The following is a 14879-nucleotide window of genomic DNA, read 5'->3' on the forward strand; positions in this document are numbered from 1 at the left end:
TTTATATCGAATTTTTCTAGCGAGAAAGAACAAACCAAAATCATCCAATACAACAACAATCTGCCAAGCCGAATCCAGACCACTATCATCTGCTTCATTCATAGCTTCATATTGATAGCTTACATGTCAACAGTCACTATACACTAGAGTGGGGCGTCATGGTCATTTTTTTAAATAATGGTTTTTCGAAACTATTCTGGGTCCCAAACAACTGTGCAGAATTTAGGCCCGATTGGTTGCTTCCTCGCTTTCCGCTTTACGTTTGAAGTTTGTATGGAAATTCGTATGAGAAAACGTATATTTTAGCATTTTTACTTCTAGAGGTATCAATTCATCGTAAACCAAGTGGCACATTATAACGTTAAAGTATAACCCAAAGGATGCTGACAAACTTTGCTGATGAAGGTACGTTGCTGGTACGTCCACGAAAAAAGTTATAACGCTTCGAAGATTGATTGTTCAAACCATATTTATGCAAAAAATCGTTTCTTCTGCCAGCACTGCTGAACTACATGGACCAATAATTTAACTGAGTGTTATTTCAAAATGATTGATCTTATAAGGCTTTGGAGCTGATGGTAGTTCTTCAGAATTATTTCACAAAGTAAAAATTCTGACAAGAAGGAAGATGGGTTTTGTCCTCTGACAACCATAGGTTGTCCGGTAGTGTTGGCAGATACATTGATTTCTTTTTTTATTTTGAGATTTTTAGTGGAATGTCTTCACTTGTCATAAGACGAGTTCGTACTATCCCATTTAATTCCACCACTTGATTGTACCTTGGCAGATACATATTTCGAGCTCAACAGTAAGGCCGTCTTCAGTGTCTCGTTAAGTCGAGTCAAGTACAAGACACTGGAGACGGCCTTACTGTTAAGATCGAAATACATATCTGTCGAGGTATAGTCAAGTGGTGGAATTAAATGGGATAGTACGAACTCGTCTTATGACAAGTGATTGATTTCTTGCATATGGGTTGCACAATTAATTTTCGAAGCATAATAACATTTTTTGTAGACCTTCCAGCTACGTATCCTCTTCAGCAAAGTCATTCGACATCTTTCTGATTACACTGGAGTCGGTTTTTACGGAGGGACTACGTTTCGCGTAAATCAAAATTGCGTGAAAACCGCTTCAATCCCGAAACCCGCGTAAAAAAACGACTTTTGATAAAAATCGGTTTTTTATTATTTTTACGCGTAACCAAAGGCCTATCGACCTGTTTCAAATATGGTGCATGCTTCTTGTGCTACAAGGCCGATTCAAACATCTCTCGCTCCATGACCTAGAGTAGACTATCTGCGTGTCAAATCCCGAGCAGGAGCGACGACCTCGATAACAGAAATTGGTATGAGCTAGCCTTGCATAAGAGGTAAAATACCAAAAAATAATTCCAAAAATGTATATGCAAAATACTTGAGGCATAACATGCTTAGGTATTTCAATACCAAACGATAATAATTGGTTATGCATTTGGTATTGAAATTCAATTTAATAACTGAGTATGTTATGGGTCAAATATTGTGCATATTAATTTTTGGTATTATTCCTTTGGCATTCTACCTCTTATGCAGGGCTAGTTCATAACAAAATTAGGTATAATTGAGCCAATCTCTCCTGCTCGGGAAGGGACGACCTATATACCGTACTGCTCGTCCGCATTCGTGACATCGTCCAGTTGCTTGTACTGGAAGGTCGCTTCTGTACCCAACGACCTCACCTCGGCGCCGTAGATCTCTTGGGCCAGCCGTCCACCTTTTAGCACCAAGATCATTTCACCGGTCTTTGTTCGTCTGACGCTTCGCGCGTCCTGTCCCAGCGCCGAAAGCTTTTCATAGCCTCTACTCTGTCCTTAACTTTCTTTGTCGGTCGAGATGCGCTCGGCTTCCACTTTGAGCTACTGACCAGCTGCCAGGGATTTTCGGTCCCTTGTGCCGATATCACCGGCCGGCGGGAATCCTCTTGCGGCCCGGCGACTTGCGTCTGGTTGATGCCTTTCGCTTTTTTGGGCCGAGAAGTGGCTTTCTCGGGTCAACGCCCTTCGGGCTCCACTACAACCCGATCTGCTCCGTCAAGACGACGTTTGGCATTTATGGTCGTCTATTGTTTGGTTTTGCTTTGAGCACCTTCGCCGGTTTACTACATGATCCGTTTTTGGATAGGCGCAGTCTTTTCCTCGTTGGCCGTCAGGGCAAAATCAATCGCCTCTTGGGCCAAAGCAGCGTTGTGCTGAATCATTATCAGACTAAAATGATTGCAATTTCCATGTGAAAACATTTCACGTGAAAACAGTAGGCGAGTTTTCGCCGGCGACAACTTCTCAAATTTTGTACTTAAACGATAATAAACACAGAATTTTTATTCAAACATTAATCTTTACTAATATCAGCTAATTGTCAACAGTCCCGTTATATCTTCTATTTGGCGTTATGGTTTCATGGTAGTGAGGAAAAAGAGCTCAAAATGTAACGGTAAATGCTTCAAATCAAGATACGATTTTCAAACAACCTCTCCATTCTCACTTCTCACATCTCTCATCTATATCTCGTTTTTTAATTCTTTCATCTCACTTCTCACTGTCCACTTCTCGCCTCTGACTTCTCAATTCTCGACTCTCACTTCTTTGTTTCTCACTTCTCAGATCTCACATAACACACCTCACCTTCTCACTTCTTACTTCTTACTTCTCGTATCGAATTTCTCACTCCTCACTTCTAAATCTCACTTCTCACTTGTAGCTTCTCATTTATCGGGTCTCACTTATCACTTCTCGTTTCTCACTTCTCATTTCTAACATCTCACATCTTTATCTCATTACTCACTTCTTACTATTCACTTCTCGCATCTCACTTCTCACTTCTCGCTTTTCACTTATCATTTCTTACTTCTCACTTCTCGCTTCTCACTCTTCACTTCACACTCCCCACTTCTCCCTTCTAAGTTCACCTTTCTTGCCTTCACTTCTCACATCTTACTGCTTTTCATTTCTCGCTCCTCACTTCTCACAACTCACTTCTCTCCATTCACTTCTTGCTTCTTACTTCTCACTTCTCATATCTTACGTCTTATTTCTCAAACTGAATTTCTCACTTTTCATTTGTCGCTTCCCACTTATCGGCTCTCACTTATCATTTCTTGTTTTTCACAACTTACATCTCATTTCTCATAAAGATTTTTTCACTTCTCACTTCTAACTTGTAGCTTCTTATTTTCCGGCTCTCACCTATCACTATCGGCTCTCGTTTCTCACTTCTAACTTTTCACATCTCACATTTCGTACGAAAATTATTTTCAGCTTTTTAGTGGAATGTCTTCACTTGTCATAAGATGAGTTTGTACTTTCTAATTTAATTCCACCACCTTGATTGTACCTTGACAGATACGTATTTCGACCTCAACAGTAAGGTCGTGTTCAGTGTCTCGTACTTGACTCGAGTCGAGGAGAAATCGACGATTTACTCTCACGCTCTCTTATATACAAGAGAGTGTGAGAGTGAATCGTCCATTTCTCTCTTATTTATAAGAGAGCGTGAGAGGAAATCGTCGATTTCTACTCTTGGGAAAGAATATTGCAAAAGGCAGTTTTTTTTTTAAACTAAAGCGAAATACAACCAAATGAAGCATCCACCGGATATAATTATGTCTTCGCTTTTGGGTGATGTAGTTTTGAAACAAAAATACTTCCCCCATCCAGCTGGAGACTGCTTTTTCTCCTCGGTGGGTGGTTTTATTACTGGGGGGTGGTACGATCACGTGGCTGTCTTTCTCGTCAATGACTGGATGACGGTAATTTGAGCCTGAATAAGACGTTTTTCGAAAACCGCGTAAAAACGACTTTTGCAAAAATCGATTAAAAATCAATTTTTTATTATTTTCACGTGATTTCAAGACTTTTTTGAAAAACCACGTAAAAAATATTTTTTTGAAAATCCGCGTAAATATCAAAAACCGCCTTAAAAGCGACCCGCGTGAAAGACGATCCCAGTGTATATGCTGTCGTATTGAGTCACGTGCAGGGGCCTGCGAATCCAGCCAGCATCATTCCACACTGATATTCTTCCCTCCCCCTTCATACGGGAGCTTGGCAGAAGGAAGGTCGTGTGATATGTGCCATCACAAATATTGCCCTCCGCTCGCTTTCAAATCGACTTCTATAAAAACATTCTTCATGCCTGCCGTATCCTAACGGAACTATCAATTCTATACTTTCGCCTCTAATTCTATCATGAACATGTACGTACAAGTTTGGAAGATGATATTAGCATTTCCATATCATCATCTAATTGTCAACAGTCTCGTTATATCTTCTATTTGGCGTTATGGTTTCATAATAGTGAGGAAAAGGAGCTCAAAATGTAACGGTAAAAGCTTCAAACCAAAATACGATTTTCAAACAAGTCTTAGCGAATTTTTAACACTTGATTATTTAAAAGTAATAGATCGTGGGTGAGTTTAATCAGTCTCAATTTTTGGAAAAAGGCCTTGGTTGTGGCACCTTTGTCGGCCTTTCCGCTTCCGCTGGGTGGCTAAAAAAAGCATTATGTTCTTGTCTTACGACTCGAACAGCATGGCGGTGCACCAGCAGGTTCTGTTTCAGTTTCTTACTGATGTTCTGCCTTCCGCTTGCGAACTCGATAATGTTATCGAGTTGCTCGACGACCACCCGCATCTCGGAATGTGGCCTAATATTGTACCCAAATCGCAAAGTAGTCTACACGTAAAAAATAACCTTATATGTTTTGGCAAAAAAAGCATTCAAAAATACTTATACTCTTCATTATGCCACCTAATGAATGATCCCATACCAAAAAGCTAATAACATTCATAAGTTAATGAAAAGTATAAGTTTTGGGATGTATGTGACTAATGCGATGTATAAGTTTTTTCTTATACATATCATTAAGCGCCTGCTTTGGCAAAAAAGTATTAGAAATCTTAATAATAAATAACATTAAATTTTTTCACGTGTAGGTTATAGACACTATAGGTTACATAGACAAGCTAAGGCGAAGACGAGTGTAGCAAAACGAACTCTCAATTAGTACACAGTATTCTGTTTTTACACGATTTTTTTCCCTCTTGTTTTTGATCGTGTGACTTCAATTTACCACCAAAATCTTTGCAACATGTTTCAAAAAATCCTTAATAAACCGAAGAAAAATCTCATGATATTTAATTTGCGTTAAATACTTAGGATGAGTGCAAAATTGAGAAAAGACTGCTTTTTCTCCTCGGTGGGTGGTTTTATTACTGGGGGGCAAGGATGTTAACGATCATTCGGTTTTCGAAAAACGTCTTATTCAGGCTCAAATTACCGTCATCCAGTCATTGACGAGAAAGACAGCCACGTGATTGTACCACCCCCCAGCAAGGATGTTAACGATCATTCAGTGATTTGCGTTCGATCATTTAGTAGTTTGTCAATAACACATTCCAGAAGCTGAATTTCAAATTATGTTGTATGGTGGACTTCTAGTGCGAAGGTTTTTCTACAACTCTGCCTAATGGTTCGTTGTTCGAAAAACACTAGTAACGGAGTTATAGCTATAGTTTCAGTAACTTAGACTAAATGATAACAAAATTCCAATCATTTAGTTTGAGTTACTGCAACTAGCGCTCTAACTCCGTTATTAGTCGAATTCTAATAACGAACCAATAGGCAAAGTTGTAGAAAAACCTTCGCACTAGAAGACAACCATACAACATATTTTAAAATTCAGCTTCTGGAATGTGTTATTGACAAACTACTAAATGATCGAACGCAAATCACTGAATGATCGTTAACATCCTTGCTGGGGGGTGGTACAATCACGTGGCTGTCTTTCTCGTCAATGACTGGATGACGGTAATTTGAGCCTGAATAAGACGTTTTTCGAAAACCGCGTAAAAACGACCTTTGCAAAAATCGATTAAAAATCAACTTATGATTTTCACGTAATTTCAAGACTTTTTTGAAAAATCGCGTAAAAAATATTTTTTTGAAAATCCGCGTAAATCCCAAAAACCACGTAAAAAGGGACCCGCGTGAAAGACGATCCCAGTGTATATGCTGTCGTATTGAGTCACGTGCAGGGGTCTGCGAATCCAGCCAGCATCAAAATCATCAATGAATTATTGGCAGTGGCTGATTTTCTACCCGCCGCTTCCACATCCAGGCGCTATCGTATATGCGCAAATAGCCAGCATGAGTTACCCGCCAGAAATTTGTATGGCGAAAGACATCTAACGCTGGTTTTCTCAAAATTAGGAACTTTTCATGAAAAACTATTTGGTACCGATTATGAGGGATGGTGTCCGCTACTACGCCTACCAAATATTTTTTCGATTAAAGTGCTTAATTTTGAGAAATCGAACCTTAGATGCTTTTCGCCATACTGATTTCAGAAAGTTAACTCCTAGTGTGCCGTTGTAAGCACGCTCAAAGCAGGCGATTCAATGAATTAATATGTAGGTACGAAAGCGTAATAAACACCAACCTTTTTGATTTGGTACACCATTGTTTATAACTTTTGAACGCAATGACCGATCGTTATCAAATTCAATAGCGATCGACAAGGCTTTACCACCTTTCGAATGCAACTTGTTGCGAGAAAATCGGTTAAGGATTACTTTATGAAAAGTTGATTAGATTTTTTTCAATTTTTGCCTTTCTCGTATACTAAGTATACGTAAAGGCTATATGTTCGCTCCAAAAACAAACTTTTTATAGAAGGCTCGGAAACCCATAGTGTTATATACCGATCGACTCAGTTCGACGAATTGAAGTGATGTCTGTGTTTTTTTTTTTTTTATAAGGGTTAAAGGCCATCAAAAATCTGCGCGACAGACACCTCGAGCATCCACACTATGCTCGAAGGCGAACAGGGATGGGCTCCTCCCGACCTGCTAAAAATGTGCCTCCCGGATGAATCCGGATCCCTTATCCTCCATGCTTCGATCCCCCTGGAACCACGGGATGCTGCGATAACTGGGGGGAGGGAGGCTGTGCTCATGCACTTCTTCTAAAATTCCGACCTTAGGCTAGCTCGCCGACTGGCTTGCTGAGATTCACTGCTACGTTGTCTCGATCTATCGGCTGTTGTGCCACAAACTTCCCCACTCGAATTCTCCTGACTTCCCCCGGCGTCGAGGGTGGTCCACCAGTTCTGGTGAAGGAAACTTCCGCACTGATGGTGCCCCGACTACCGGCGGCTATCGCAGGGGACGCTTTCGCGCATTGCGCCGACTTCGTCTTCGGGTTGCAGAGGTGGTCCGACAGTTCCGGTGGTGGATAACGTCCGCACTGGCGGTGCCCTACATACCCGAAGCACTTCCTTCTTCTTTCTTCTTTCTTCAGCAGGTTGACGGTTCGAGTGCCGAGGTCGGTTCGACGATTCCGGTTGGCAGAAGACTTCCGGTTCGCTGGCGCCCCGACGACTCGAGACCCAACACTGCTCACTGTGCTGGATTTTGCTCCAACCCGACGCTTACTTGCTGGTCCCTTCTCCATCGACGCTGCAGCTCTGACATTATTTGTGTCACGACTCTGGTTACCGCATGCCACGTACCTTCATCGCGACACATTCGCTCTGCGATGTTGTCCGCCCTTATGGCAGGCATTCTCCTACGTGCCTCCGCAAACCTCGGGCAGTCGAATATCACGTGCTCTGGAGTCTCCTCTACGTCGATACACGCCGGGCAGAATGGCGATGACGCATGGCCACACCGGTGCAAATATTGGCGGAAACAACCGTGTCCGGACATGAAATGTGTGAGGTAAAAGTTCACCTCACCATGCTCCCTGTTCACCCACGTCGACACATTGGGGATGAGCCGATGGGTCCATCTTCCATTATCCGCATTGTCCCACTCCTGCTGCCACTTCACCATAGAGTCCAGTCTCACCGCCTTCCTCACATTTCTGGTATCCCTCCGTTGGTAGCACTCGATGTCCTCTGCTAGGGTTATGCAGACTGGAATCATCCCTGCGATAACGCAAACTGCCTCCGACGAAATAGTTCGGTACGCACTCGCGACTCGAATGGCCATTAGACGAAACACGCTATTCAGCTTCCTCCGGTTACGTTTCGTCTTGAGCGCAGCTCCCCAGGCTGGAACCCCGTACCTTAGTATCGAGGATGATACTGACGCAAGAAGACGCCTACTGCTGCCTTTCGGACCGCCGACGTTCGGCATGATCCTTGCTAACGCACTGATCATTTGAGCCGCCTTTTCATAGGAATAGTCCACGTGGGTGTTGAAGTTCAACCGGTCATCAATCATCACACCTAGATGTCTCAGAGTCCGCACCGACGGAATGTCGTGCCCTCCGATGGTAATCTGCATCCGCTGGATTACTTTGCAGTTGCTGACCAGCATCACTTCCGTTTTGTGATGAGCCAGCTGCAGCTTGACTCCATTCATCCAGGTTTCTACTGCGTCGGTCGCTTCCGCCACCAGCATTTCCACCTCCTCCAGTGACTCACCGGTTATCGTTAGGACGACATCATCCGCAAATCCGTAAATCTTTACACCTTTGGGCAACTTCAACATCAGCACTCCGTTGTACATCACATTCCATAACGTCGGGCCTAGTATGGACCCTTGTGGAACGCCCGCCGTAACCCTGATCGACTTCTGCCCCGAGTTCGTGTCGTAAACCAGAATCCGGTTCAGGAAGTAGCTCCTAAGGATCTTACACAGGAAGTCGGGGATTCGCATTCCATGCAGCGCTGCGGCGATGGCCTCCCAGCTGGCACTATTGAACGCGTTTTTGACGTCAATCGTCACTACCGCGCAGAACCGATTGCCGCTCCTCTTCTTCTTGGACGCCCTCTCTGCATCTTCAATGACTGTCCTGATTGCATCCACAGTCGATCTGCCTTTGCGGAATCCGAACTGTTTTTCCGATAAGCCAGTCTCACCCTCCGTGAACTGTGTAAGCCTATTAAGGATAACCCTTTCCAGAAGCTTTCCCAGTGTATCCAGCAGACATATGGGCCTATACGATGCTGGATTCCCCGGCTGTTTTCCTGGTTTCGGCAGCAGCACCAGTTTCTGGATCTTCCACGTGTCCGGAAAATTACCGTCTACTAAACACTTCTGCAGCACCATCCTGAACAGATCCGGGAACGCCAAAATCGCGGATTTTAGAGCCACATTTGGAATTCCATCCGGACCCGGAGCTTTTTTCAACTTCAAACCTTTCGCCACTGATAATAGCTCGTCATTGGTGACTTGCATACCCGCAGCGGTTACTTCATCTTCGTACGGCGTACGCGGCCACGTCGTAGAACCATGCTGCGGGAAAAGACCGTCCACGATGATCTTCAGCTTGTCCGGACACATTTCGGCTGGCGTCGCTGGACCCCTGATCTTCTTTGTCACAACTCGATAAGCGTTACCCCAAGGATCAGCGTCAGCTTCCCGGCACAACTCCTTGAAGCAGTTAGACTTGCTGATTTGGAATTGCCCGTTTGAAAGCCGCTCTAGCTTCACGGAAGACTATCTTTCGCTCCTCTCTGACCATTTCAGACCGTGCCCTCTGAACGTGTCTCCTAGCTCTGAGACAGGCAGCGCGAAGGTTGGCAAGATTTTCGTTCCACCAGTAACTTGGCCGTCGGCTATTCGTTGACTCCAATTTCCTCGGCATCGTCGCATCGCAAGCCCTCGCTAGCGTTTCCGTTAGTTGGTCTGCGTCAAGATTTGTAGCGTCACTGTCCACTCGAAGTGCTTCGATAAAAAGATCCTTATCGAAGTCCTTCGTCTTCCATCTTCGCCAACTAGACCTTGTCTCCCGTCGTACCGTCGGCGTTCGCGTTCCAACACTATATCGAATCGCCTGGTGATCGCTATGGGTATATTCTTCACAAACTCTCCAGTTCATGTTCCTCGCCATCGACGGACTGCAGAACGTGACATCGATGATGGACTCCCTGTCATCTCTGCGGAATGTACTAACGGTACCTTCGTTGCACAATCTTAATTCCAGCTTAGCCAGCGCCTCCAGCAAACTGTAACCTCTGGCGTTAGTCAGTCTGCTTCCCCAATCCACTGCCCAAGCATTGAAATCGCCTCCGATGATCACTGGTTTTCGGCCGATCAGCTTCTCCGTGAGTGAGTCCAGCATCCGGTTATACTGCTCCAAAGTCCACCTTGGGGGTGCGTAACAGCTACACACAAAGATCCCGTTAATTTTGGCGATTACGAAACCCTCGCTTGAACTGTCTACCACCTCTTGGATAGGAAATCTGCCCATCACTTGGATAGCCGCAATCCCCGTAGCATCCGCCACCCAGTTGCCGTTGTCAGAAGGAATCCGGTACGGCTCAGCAATAATTGCCACGTCGCACATTGCTTCTGTTGTCGACTGCCACAACAGCTGCTGTGCGGTGTCGCAATGGTTGAGATTCAACTGGATGATCTCCATTAATCTCGGCCCGCCATCGCCTTCTTGTAGGCAGGGCATTGGAAGCCACCCGTCATGTGGTCGTTTCCATCCTCCGGTTTGCACAGCAGGCATCTTGGTTGCTTCGTGCAGTCCCTAGCAACGTGTCCTTCTCCACCACATTTCCTACAAAGACCGGATCTGTCTGGGCCACTGCAGTTTCGCGCCTGGTGTCCAAATGCCATACATTTGAAGCATCGCTCCATCTGTTTGGTGATTCGAGGGGTGAGTCTCAACGGACACATAGACCATCCGACCTTCACCTTGGCCACCTCCACCATTTTGTTGGCGGCATCTACCGGTAGTCGTATCGCTGCTATTTGTGTACCACCGTACGCTTTCCTCAATCGAATGGTCATCTGAACTTCGCCCAGCGTGCATTGTGAGATCAGTGCATCCCTCAGTTCGTCTATCGTAGTGATCTCGTCCAGGTCTTCACTACCTAAGGAATTGGCAATGAGCTCCCGGAAGGCCGAGCTCTTGACCGTGGGGTCCTTCTTCAGCTCGAACAGCAATTCCCCCTTCTGAGTACGCCTAGTCCTCACCACTTTTTCACCCAAGTCCTTGAGCACCGGGTCCTCTCTCACCTTCCGTAAGATCGCTGCGTACGTTGTCTTGTTGCTCACTTCGACTATCAAGGCGTCTCCCTTGACCCGCTCACGAGAAGAGCGATGTTTTTCTTTCTTCTTCTGCTCCTTCTTCTTTTCCACGTTCTCCTTCTGCTTCTTTCTCTTCTCCCGCTGGCTTTCCACGGTTTGCCAATCACCGTTCTTGACACCTTCCTTCAGTACGCTAGCACAATCTTGCACGTTCCGCTGCTTCTTCGGGATTTCCTGCTCTCCTGGAGAGTCCCTGCTTCGCTTCTCCGTGCGAGTATTTCGGGAGCTCATTGGTGTTTGCAGTGCCTCGACTGTTGTATGCTCCGCTGCATCTTTCAGTGCTTTCTCAGCTGCTTCCGCTCTGCTTTTGAGCGCGTTCTGTTCGTGCTCAGCAGATTTAACGGCGGACTTGATGCTCGTCACTAGAAGCTTGATCTTCGTGTGAACATTGTGCTTGTCCTTCACGAAGTCATAGAGCTCGTTGACTCGCTTCCGCACCTCCATCAGGTTGGACCTTCCGAATTGTAGATCCTCCTGAATAGCACTGCTTTCCGATTTTGGGGTGGACATCCTATTCCCGGATCCTAGCTCCTGTTGGCCTGCCTGGTTCTCAGCAGCCTTGGCCATACTGCTGGTACTTGCTACTGCTGCCTGCGCCATCACTGGAGATCGCTGCAGCCTCCCACTCTTTGCGAAAACATTCGCACCGCCTGCTCCTTCGTTGATTGTAGAATTTGTTTCCATGTTAAAAGGTCCCCCCCTCCGGGCCGTTATCTCTACCTGTTGTAGATAGTCGCCTCTTGTGATCCCATGGGTGCCTTTGTAAACAGTGAGGTCCATGCAAGGGTTGACTCCGGTGCCTTATAACACCGTGTTCAGAGCCGGATCGGCGTAAATCAGGAATGGTGCATCTGAACCTACTACCCACCGGTATAGGTGACAAGTGTTGAGCGTTATCGGAGGCCTGCCAGGTTGTTTACCGGGACGGAGGCAGACGAACCATTAGCCTGCTTGCCATTTCAAAAAGATGTCACTCTGTTTTACTCAGGAAACAGAATAGCTCGTCTGTCAGCCCATATACGCCTAATCCTATCCAAAAACCGAGAATCGTCCAATGTCGTTTGCCGTGACCAGTATACCATAATCAGGCATGAATCCTGATGTGCCGGTTGGCACACCTGTTGGGCTTGTGTGCTTTGAGCGGCGCACGGTCGCTGTGATAGGGCCTGCTTGCAGACACATGCAGCTTTTTATAGAGGTTCAACAGAGCCCATTGTCAAACCCCGGCCCCCTAACTCGCAGTGGCCATGGGGAGGGGTCGTCAAGCCCTTGGACAAAGTCCCTGCTGCCCCTAGGTGATGTCTGTGTGTGTGTGTGTGTGTGTGTGTGTGTGTGTGTGTGTGTGTGTGTGTGTGTGTGTGTGTGTGTGTGTGTGTGTGTGTGTGTGTGTGTGTGTGTGTGTGTGTGTGTGTGTGTGTGTGTGTGTGTGTGTGTGTGTGTGTGTGCGTCTGTGCGCACCCACCCAAAAAAATATCACTCATTTTTCAGGTACTTATCCTTAACCGATTTACTCGCATTCGACGCAGGATACTCTACCATTGTTTCCTATTAAAAATTGGTCAGATCGGACAATGGCTTGGAAGTTATGGCCAAAATACCACTTTTTTATAGACAATTTGGGTAAAAAAAAATGTCACTCATTTTTCAGGCACTTATTCTTAACCGATTTACTCGCAACAAGTTGCATTCGACGCATTGTTTCCTATTGAAAATTGGCCAGATTGGACTATGGGCTCAAGAGTAATGGTCAAAATACTATTTTTATAGTGCACGAGAAAGGCACCATCACCGCTAGGTGGATTAATCAGGGTTTTTGTGAATAAACCTACATACATACATACACACGGACAGACAGACATGTGCTCAGTTCGTCGAGCTGAGTCGATTGGTATATAACACTATGGGTCTACGAGCCTTCTATAAAAAGTTCGTTCTCGGAGTGAAAAGATAGCCTTTCGGTACAATTTTGTTATACAAGAAAGGCAAAAAATTAAAATCAAAAGCATTTGCTTACGACGAGCGCTTGAAACTGTGCTTTTTTTTAATTAACGGATAACATGACGTTGGAAAATGGGTTCATTTCATAATTGAAATTAGAGGATTCAGCTTTAATCACTATACCTAAGAACAAATATTAATGAACTTTAAAAGGTGTTTCCACAGATAAGAAAAACAAAATCAATCGAATCTGTAACTTCATTACAGTCAAACCTCCATGAGTCGATGTTCTATGACTCGATATCGACTCATGGAAGCAAATTATGCCATATTAAAAAATATTTTCTGGGTTACTGCGATGGTCCCTCCAAACAGCTTTTCAAAGATTTCGCATTCCACATCTCGATATTTCTATGAGTCTATGGTCCCTTCAATATCGACTCATGGAGGTTTGACTGTACTTTCATTTACTCCCTTCCACTTTGAGTAATATAATTATCACCGAAAAAAGCAAATAAATTAGTTTCGACAAACGGCCCTATCCCAAACGTTATTAGGCCAAACGACGTATAACCCAGATTACAGGTTTCTTTCATAAAAAAAGTGGTAGGTATTCCTAATTTTTGCTAAGCTTTGGAATATTATTCGCCACCAAAATCAACATAATAACCCTGTTAACCATTACCGAACAAAAAAAAATCATTGACGCAATTGAAAAAAGTAGGTATAGAACTGGAATGTTTTCGGATTGAATAAATAAGCAATCATAGGTTAGAACACAGTTATTCATTGCATAAATTAATTCAAGATTTTATCATGGAAATTTAAAATAAGAATAAATTTCTTGCAAAATTATACCCCGTAGAAAATAATTTAAAAATATTTACTCGATTTCGAATATTTACCTTTGTTAAAGCATGGAAAAAAACTCAATCGGTAGGATTCTGAATCACAATCAGAAGGAAGTCCTTATCCGGAGCGACCATAATTTCGTGCTTCTTCGACCGGACCCTCAGGAATGTGAGATCGTTCGAGGGGTCCAAGTCGCGTACAACGCTCCGTGCCTTATCAGACAATTGGCTCATCAGTCCAGCGTATTGCACGGTAGTCGTATTGTCCAGTGTGCTTTTGACCGGAATACCTACAAAGAAATACGAATATGCATATTTTATGATCTGGCTGTCACTCTAACGGGACCATGACATCATCATTGGTGGGGGTGCATGGGTGGCGATCGGCTTCGGGATTTTTTATGAACCAATGTTGGGGATGTTCCAACTAATTAATAGTCAACTTACCTTCGTTATTGACCACAATCGTTCCGACGACGCCTTTGTGCGATTGAATCCGCTTGAGGGTTTCTTCCACCTCTTGTGACTGGAAATATTGTTGCGTGAAATACTTTCAACTAAAATTAGGAAAACAAGCTATCATTCCTTACCATTCTGTTTGAGTATTACAAATAGGCGTCCTTATTTTAATTTGCTGATAAAAGTTGTGAAACTGCCCCTAAAAACGCAATTTTAGCGAATTTTTTTCACAGCTGTAAAATTATTTTCACTTTTTCTGACGATTTTGTTTTGACAACTTTGATCAGCGTTACCATAGTTACTGACTTGATGTTACACTTGTTACACGCATTCCCAATGTCAAAAATACCCGTTACGAACTCTCACGAAATGGAATCATGTTACGCCAAGGGGTGTATAAACCATAAACCGAAATTTAGAATCCAATTTCCCGAAAACTGTTTTCCCGATTTTTGCCGTTCCTATAATCTCGCATATATGTCGACGTTAATTCGCTCCAATCTCGAAACCTTTCACCCGAGCTTTCACCTTATTGTACTGAATGAT

The 14879-nt window shown here is 44.2% G+C and overlaps 1 protein-coding gene across 1 annotated transcript; it reads right to left on the reverse strand.

The window, feature by feature from the left end:
* Positions 1-13790: 13790 nt before the first annotated feature.
* Positions 13791-14623, reverse strand: LOC134219101 (dynein light chain roadblock-type 2). The gene is made up of 3 exons (XM_062697794.1): positions 14465-14623; positions 14322-14400; positions 13791-14164 (listed from the first exon to the last, which is right to left on the reverse strand). The coding sequence occupies exons 1-3, from the start codon at positions 14465-14467 to the stop codon at positions 13953-13955; spliced, it is 294 nt and encodes a 97-aa protein (XP_062553778.1). The 5' UTR covers positions 14468-14623; the 3' UTR covers positions 13791-13952.
* Positions 14624-14879: the final 256 nt, after the last annotated feature.

This window comes from Armigeres subalbatus, chromosome 3, assembly GCF_024139115.2.
Source record: "Armigeres subalbatus isolate Guangzhou_Male chromosome 3, GZ_Asu_2, whole genome shotgun sequence".
NCBI lineage: Eukaryota > Metazoa > Arthropoda > Insecta > Diptera > Culicidae > Armigeres > Armigeres subalbatus.

Excerpts from the sequence above, each read along its gene's own strand:
- LOC134219101 (XM_062697794.1), bottom strand. Across the intron at positions 14,165-14,321 it reads GATTGTGGTCAATAACGAAG|GTATTCCGGTCAAAAGCACA; the intron begins GTAAGTTGACTA and ends ATTTCTTTGTAG.